We start from the raw sequence: 8397 nt of genomic DNA on the forward strand, positions 1-8397 counted from the left end.
TTCTTACACCAGAAGGTCTTGGTACCATCTGGTCCCGGAGCGGAATGGTTCTTCATGCCCCTTAATACTTTTGTCACTTCTCGGTGGTGATAGGTGGGCATTCCGCCTCAGGGCACTGCACAGGTCCTTGAAGCTACACTAGAACCGCATTTATATCCGTCGTCGGAGAATTTAAACATTCGTTGATATCATCGGGAGGGTAACCCACCGCTGCTCCTTAGCGGAGGGGAAATCGCTGTGTTGCGCTAGAAAAGAACAGAGAAAAGACGGATTGTTTTGGTTAGATACGTGGAACTTCGAGGTGGTGGATGCCATGCAGATATAAATGAGAGTTATAGCGGGGATGTAAAGTGGATATAAACGTGGTAAGTCTTTCAGTGAATGCTAGACTTCGTAGCCTACTCTTCAAAATGCTACAACCTCCTCTTGTTTGGGCGGGTGGTCGACAGTTACTAGAGGATCTTCGAAATCTCTTTCCGATCTAGACTATTCCCAGCGGCAGATAAGACCCGTATTCTGTCTACAATATCCTGTCTGATGGTCAGCAGCTTTGAATTTGTGAGTGTCTGATGACCTATCTTTGTGCTAGGATGATGCATGCGTATTTTGGTCTTATGATCAGGCGTTGGTTTTGTTTTACAGTTTGCATCTGCCATAGCTCTCGCTGCATTATACGCACTACAATTGATAGTCTAGAGATCGGGTCCTTCGGAAAAATGTTCACGAAGCTCGTCATCCAGTTCAGTCAGTTTTTTGGGTTTGAGAGAAACCTGGATATTAGTGTTTCTTCGGTTCATGAAGTATCGCTCTTTCTTTATTGGGTGCCTGTCCGTAACAGGTCTCAGTCTCACCTCTTTCTATGTTTTGCGGACGTTGTTCCGAAAAGTGCGAAAGCTCTGTGTGTTACTCGCACCATATATAGAGCATCTAGTCGTGCAATGCAAACTTCTTGTTTAGGGGCCATACTGGCATCGTAGATGTCATCGCATTAACTTCTTATTAATTATTGTAACCATGATCAGCAGAAACCCTTGATACAGGGACCCTCTACCAAGAAACTCTGTACCTAGGGTTTGTGCTGAATATGGTTACAATAATTAATAAGCAGTAGCATAAAATGGTTTAGGGATGTTACCAAAGAAATAACCCTTAAGTGGAGGCGTAACAACTGTGCCGAAAGCAGAATGGCACTTGGACGAGATGTCCTTTAAATGAATCTCGGATACCGATCAACCTCAGATTGTGCAGCGCTATCGTTACATGCGGGGCTCTATAAGTACGTACGAATCCTTTCCATAACTGTTTGTGGCAACAACAATGAAATTACTAGAAAGATGTCGATGATGTTCGAAACGATCGAACGCGCAGAGCCCTCGACAATGGTTCGGCAAATAGTGCTGATCACCCTACAGTTTGAGGTGCTAAAAATATTTAGATGGAAGCGCGATGACGAACCGACGAAACGCCAACATTGAGTGTACGGATCAACTCAATGATGCTAGTATGCGGGGCGCTTCGCCGACCGCTGCTTGAACAAGGTGCATACGAAGATGAGGAAGCGACATTAATACCAACTGCGGAAAGCAGTCACATTCTGACAGATGATAGCGATTTGAGGACAAGGAGGAACATTGTCCAAGAAGATTGGATGGCCAAGACAGAATTCGTCCCGTATTCAGTATGTGATTGACTGTATAACATCTGGTAGACCATTCGCCCAAGAAATGAGGATCTTCAATTCCAAACTGAGCAAGTCACAGCTGCTGACAATCAAGCAGCATATTGTTGATGTTCAGGACCTAAAATCAGTCAAGGAGTGGCCAAAGCAGATGCAAGCATCTTCTTTACTAAATTCGGTCTTCAAATCTGCCGACGTTGAGCGAGTTATCTGCAACTAAACATGCTTGCCGTCCCGGGTCTACTCTACTCATTTGGGGGGAATTAATGGAAGAAAAACGAGCTTACGGGCCTTGATATAGCAAAACTTAAAAGCATGCATATGCATAAGAGCATATCAATTTGTCTGTTCCGCGATTATACATCTCACGCCGTCAAGGCGGACGCGGACTTCTGAATATCCAGTATTCGGTGCGATACAATCTAGCAAGTGAAAAAATTATCCCTTTTATAAACTACCTCCATCGCGACCGTAGCTGATTCAACACATTCCTCGAAGTTTGTGAGTGGATTGCTGAAAATAGTGCGCTGCATCCAAATTATTTTAATCGTGAAACAGTGATAGAGCTTCTTGAAAAATACTTCTGTTCTTGTGGAGGAAATACACCATGCCTAAGTCTGGAATGCCCGTGCTTAAAATTAAACTTGGAATATTGTGATATTTTTTTTGTTTAAAGAAAATTCTAATAATGGTAGAAATACATCAGAGTAGTATTCTTCGAAATTTTTATCCGGAATTGTGTTCTAAAAAATTCTAATATTTCAAAAATGAGACCTTTTGTAAATATTTTGTTTATTTGATACTTAAATATGTGAATAGAAATTATTTCTTACAAAATAAAAATATTATTTTCAAATTTATTTTGTAAGTAATTCGATTTTAACTATTTAACATTTAAAGTTCATAAGAGGGACGAGAAAGTAAATTGCTTAGAGTATCCTCTTCTTAAAGTCGTGCTAGATGGCTTACTTTTGACCATAGAACATTCTAATATACCATTTTTTCATAAAAATATGCTCTAAAACATTCACTTAAAGTATTTTTTCACATAATTTATGGTTTAGAAGCTATAAATGCAAACATTAAAAACTTGTAATATTTAAATTGAAAAAAAAACATAATTTAAAGTTGTTTATTAAAAAAAAAAAAATGTTATGGCTATTTAACTAAATAGAGTGTGCGCGTGTTCTATGAATGTAGTTCTACAAGATTTTGAAGCATTTACTAGACTATTTTGGGTACAACAAAAGGTACAAGTTGTATGTACGTGTGAGCATGCGTGTCGTACGCACGCATTCTCAACAAAGCAGTTCCCCCACCGAAGCGCTGGGGGAAGCGATGGCCATACAAAAAATTAAAACTACGGAAAATGTGTTAGTTTAAACAATTAAACTTCATATTCATGTCGCTTTTCGAATAAGAAATATACCCAAGGAACATGCATTAACGTAAGAGGATGTAATAATGATTTTTTAATAATAAAACATTTTTGAATTACAATACAAAATTATTAAATTTTAACGACAAGTGCACTATCTATTTTTGTCACATTTATCACTCCCTGGCCCATCAACATTCCTCCTATTTTAAAGACGCAAAAAAGGAGGAATGTTTATGGGTCAGCGTATGATAAAAGTTTTCTTAAAAACTTTTAAACCATCAATACGGGGGAAATCTCTGCTTGAAAAATACACGACAGACACACGCATTGACTTGGGAGGATGTAATAAAGATTTCTTTAAACTTTTATCATACTCTAACCCATCAACATTCTTCCTGTTTTGCGTCTTCAAAACAGGAGAAATGTTGATGGGCCAGGGAGTGATAAATGTGATAAAAATAGATAGTGCACTTGTCGTTAAAATTTAATATTCTCGTGTTGTAATAAAAAAATGTTCTATTATAATAAAAAAACATTATTACATCCTCTTTAAGTTAAGGCGTGTTCCTTGGGTACATTTTTTAGTCGAAAAGTGACGTGAATATGAAATGTAATTGTTTAAACTAACACATTTTTCGTAGTTGTAATTTTGTGTATTGTCCTTTGTAATTAATGTTTTTATAATTTCCGTTTATCTGCATTTTTCTAAACATATATCATTTTTCCGATTTGTTGCAACAATCTCATCTTAACAAAAGTCTATAGCCCACCTATTATTAATAATTTTTTGTTGCAATTACATTTGTGCAAAACAAGTCATGCAAAACGAGTTTTCAATTTGATCAAACTCGAGCACTATCGGACGGTGTGATGGCCAGCGCTTCGGTGGGGAACTGCTTGGTTGAGACGGTGTGCGCACGCCACACATTCTCTCACGTAAATACAACTTGTGCCCTCTGTTGTCCCCAGAATAAGCATCGAAACAAAAAATTTTTGGGGACTTTTTTTATTATTTTGTTGTGCAAAACCCCCTCACAAAATTAACTACAGTTTTCGCGGGACACCATGTATAGCTAGTGAATTTTTATCGTATTCGAATTTCGCTTTAATTTAATATTTAAGTATACTTAAGTCATGGCCAAAGCGAAGAAAATTACAAATAAAGTACCAAATAGGAAGTTAAAATCCAAAAGTAAAAATAAAAGATGTTCGTATTGATTTGAAAATGTTCTAATGGAAAAATCAAACCAAATTATTAACTTTTTTTTGTTATGGCATTAAGATTATATTTTCAAATATTTGTAGATTAAAGGTATTTATGAAGGAAGGCAGTTACTTATTTAATCAATTCTGTTCAAAGAAACTTGGATGCTTTTAGTAAACTCACATTTGTAACGGTGAGTTTGTCACATCGGTCTCTAAATTAAAAATTTTCTGCATGAAGCACCTTTTGTTGAATTTTTTTACTGAATGAAGGGCGATATTTCATTTTTTGCAGTCATTATTAGGATGAATATGTAATTGAATCGCTAATTTATGATGGCGTTTTCTCAAATATATAAAATTTAAATCCGCAGTAATAGGTACAGTATATTATTTTTCTAATTTTCTAATGCATGACATGCAGTTCTCGTAATTGATAATTTTTTTGTTTACAAACTAAATTATGCTTTAGGTTCAAATGGCCAAAGTGTTAGGGGAAGGTGGGGCGAGACGGTGTACAAAATCTTTGACGCTAATTAGGCTGTAACCTGTAAGAACTTGTAGAAACAATTATTAGTTTAAATTTTCTTCAATTTATCATTTGCAAGTTGCACATATCTTTTTGTAAATCGAGCGAAATAGTTTTTCAGAAATTAAAGATGAAGCACTGTAGGTTCGGTGGAACGCTATGGAACACGCGGCGGGTAAAATAGAACACATGGTGGGGCGGTATGGAACAATTGGAATATCAATTTTAATTTGTAAATAATTTTTAAAATTAAAAAAAATGTAAGCAACGAATCATAATCTATTTCATGGAACACCAACCCAAAGAGATATAATGTTAAAATATGTGCTTTAGCCAGAGCATAACCTAAAGAATGAAGGCATAAAGAATTAACGAAAAGAAAATTAAAGTTCCTTCGATAAACCGTTTCTATTCTATTATTTTCCACATATTTAGCAAGTTTGCGACAAAGTGTTGATGCCGCAGCTTCGTATTTATTTTGAGCTTGGCTGTAATTTAACTCACCGTTTCTTATACTTTCGATTGCCCTTTTCAAAATTTCCTCAGGCCAGTTTTGTCTACCAGTCTTCATTTTATAATTTCGCATTTTAATAACTACTACACTGATAGTGATTGCGACAGGTTAAATTCGCGGATGTTCCGGTGTTCCATTCCGCCCCATTTAGCTTGTTGCATCTCGCCCCCACCGACAATTTTATTTCAAATCCGCAATTTACTTTTCTAAATAATTTATAATTAAATCTAATGTCAAGAATAGATAATTTAAACTTCATTTTTTTCAACGTTTGGAAAGGAAAAAAAATAAGAACGTTATTAGTACTTTATTTTCTCTCGAAAATAACAACATTCCTGAGTTTTGAAGTACTAAAAATTTTCACTTAATTTCTGATACAATTTACATAAAATATAAATTCTTTTTGCACTTTCCTCAACTCATTAGACTAGGCCCCACCTTTCCCTACTATTTTACTATAAAATAAGAGAAGAATTTAATATATGTTAGGTTAAAGTTTGATACCACATGAATTGGGACACTTGCCCTTCAACCTTTGGATGTGATTATGAGCAAAAGTCTATTACAATATATTTTTTATGTGGCTCTTTACATCTTCTTTTAAATAAATTGTAACCAGAAATACATTTTTCAGGGGATTCATTCATCTTGGTGCCGGCCTTGCCGTTGGTTTTTCGGGATTAGCGGCTGGATTTGCCATTGGAATCGTCGGTGATGCTGGTGTAAGAGGTACTGCGCAGCAACCTCGTCTTTTCGTCGGCATGATCTTGATTCTTATCTTTGCTGAAGTTTTAGGTCTTTATGGGCTGATCGTTGCCATTTACTTGTACACTAAGCAGGGTTGAAAACATTGTATTTCTATCTTTAATCGAAAAGTCGAAGTCATGATTCGCTCGTGAATTCTTTACATGTACCGAATATTACATCGAGTGACTACAATTTTTGTCATTCGTCGCCTTCAATGGTTTTAGTTCTCCGCGATCTCAGATTGTCATGGGGATCTTGTTTATATCTGTGCTTCTGTTTGGTATATAAGCCGGGCTGAAATAATCATAAAGTCAGGTGAATCCACATGCAGTCATGATTTTGATTTATCTCGAGTAAATCGGGTTCATACATTAGAATCCTCGCATCTGACACTGAAAAAATACAATTATTTACCCAACGTCACCCGTAGTGGCAGGAACGATTTAAGGAGTTTGTCGCTTAAAACCGACACCATTCTCTAACTGCGATATCATCGCACTCCTTGTCGAGTGTTCCCTGTTTCAACAGTAGGTATGGTACTGTCTCGTACACAAACGTATCCGTGTCGAGCATTTACCAAACGATCGCTAAGGAAGGAACGTCAAAAAGACGCAGCCAACTTCGGAGCGGGTAGGAATACATGTCGGTAAATACATAAGGACTTAAGAAACTACATCAAATACTACCCATATCTCATGCCGAACTTTTCTTTTTCAATTTATAGTAATCATTTTTAGTATCATTTGATATTTAGATATCAATTAATGTAACTGGCTCTACTGAGTGTTAAAATAATTGTAGACAAAGAATTATGAAAAGAAGGTGTTTAGACATGCAGTTTTGAAAGAGTTGAGTCTACGGAAATAGCACTTTTTATTGCTCCAAAAATGCGCCCCCTGAACTTGGGTCAAATTATCGATATTAGTGGTGACTGTCTGCACGATCTATACACATTCTATGTATTCGCGGTACATTTTGGAGACCCATTTTTCTATTCTAACATGGCTCATTGCTAAGGTCGGCACACTGATCCTTAGACTCGATCTAACTTATATCAGACATAGACCAATACGTAATTAAGCCTTTAATAATAAAATTATTCTTGAATAAAGCTCTTCTGTCCTTTGGTTGGTCAAAACTGGAAAGGATCTTCCATCTGAAGATATAAAGCAAAAAATTATACATTCCATAATAAATTCGATGAACTTCAATAAGCGGGCACGTCCGATTTCACTATTCCGAAAGAAGTATAGGCAAAGAGAGTATTTTGAATTTCTGTGATTCGGATTCTTCTTCGGCTAAGTTGATCGCCTGGGAGCTGGCGATTGACAGCTTTTTAAGAAATCCGTAAGTAGAATTGGAGGACACTCTTCCGCTTAATAATTTGTACTGATTTCGCAGAATTTCCTGTGTGAGACCCAAGTTCAACTTATGGACGTATTTCTGAGAAGAGCAATGTCCTACACTTTTGAACAATTTAAAGCCATGCCACACTCATCTGAGTCCTACTCCACATACGATAAAATATGTTTGTAAAGTAGGAATCTGGTAAGTATGTCATAGCCTTAAACTTTTTCTCTTATGATGGATTGAAAGTCGGCTTGAAGTTATTTATATTTTTAAATATAGTCAAGTGTTGTTTTTTATGTGAATGATTGACATTGTTGAACAACTTTCGCTTCAGAATATAGTATTAGTATTTTAATTTTATTATTAAGAGCAGGGGGTCAGATGCTTTAAGTTTATAATTTGAACAACAAGTTGCGCATCATCTTCATAAGTCACCTCCGCCTCTTCTATAGTCTATCTGGAATTAAAACGAAATACCCTTAACACAAGTTTCAAACAGAATGCATTGGATATTTCAGTTTCATTAGGACACGATGCATTCAAAACTATCAATCTGCTGTATGTAAACTAATGCAGAGAAAACCATGAATAAAAAGAAAATTACAGGCCTTCTTGAAAATGCGCCTATAACTTGCTTGGCGACTGATCAACTTTTGGATGGACATGTCCGGTTTCAAATAACTTTTTTTTTTTATTTTCACTAGAATAGTATATAAAAAATGCCAGAATAACTTTTAAAGAAATACCATTGTAAAAATAATGACCACTATTTTGGGGGTCGGCAATTACAGTTACATGAAAATTATACGCGTGTACCACGGTAAAACGTAAAAAAACGTCAATGTGCCCTATGATCCATTATTCTCCGCCTTTCACCTTCAAATATTGTATGAAAACGTGTTGAAATTTATCTATCGTAACCTTAGTAGTGTGCGTGTGATGTACATACTACTTTTGGCGTTTCAAGTTGTGTTACACTATGCTAGATTAAGTTC

The 8397-nt window shown here is 36.1% G+C and overlaps 1 protein-coding gene across 1 annotated transcript; it reads left to right on the top strand.

The window, feature by feature from the left end:
- Positions 1-1495: 1495 nt before the first annotated feature.
- Positions 1496-8105, top strand: LOC117173682 (V-type proton ATPase 16 kDa proteolipid subunit-like). The gene is made up of 3 exons (XM_033362322.1): positions 1496-1682; positions 3938-3995; positions 5940-8105. The coding sequence occupies exons 1-3, from the start codon at positions 1496-1498 to the stop codon at positions 6148-6150; spliced, it is 456 nt and encodes a 151-aa protein (XP_033218213.1). The 3' UTR covers positions 6151-8105.
- Positions 8106-8397: the final 292 nt, after the last annotated feature.

Source organism: Belonocnema kinseyi, chromosome 5 (assembly GCF_010883055.1).
Source record: "Belonocnema kinseyi isolate 2016_QV_RU_SX_M_011 chromosome 5, B_treatae_v1, whole genome shotgun sequence".
Classification (NCBI taxonomy): domain Eukaryota; kingdom Metazoa; phylum Arthropoda; class Insecta; order Hymenoptera; family Cynipidae; genus Belonocnema; species Belonocnema kinseyi.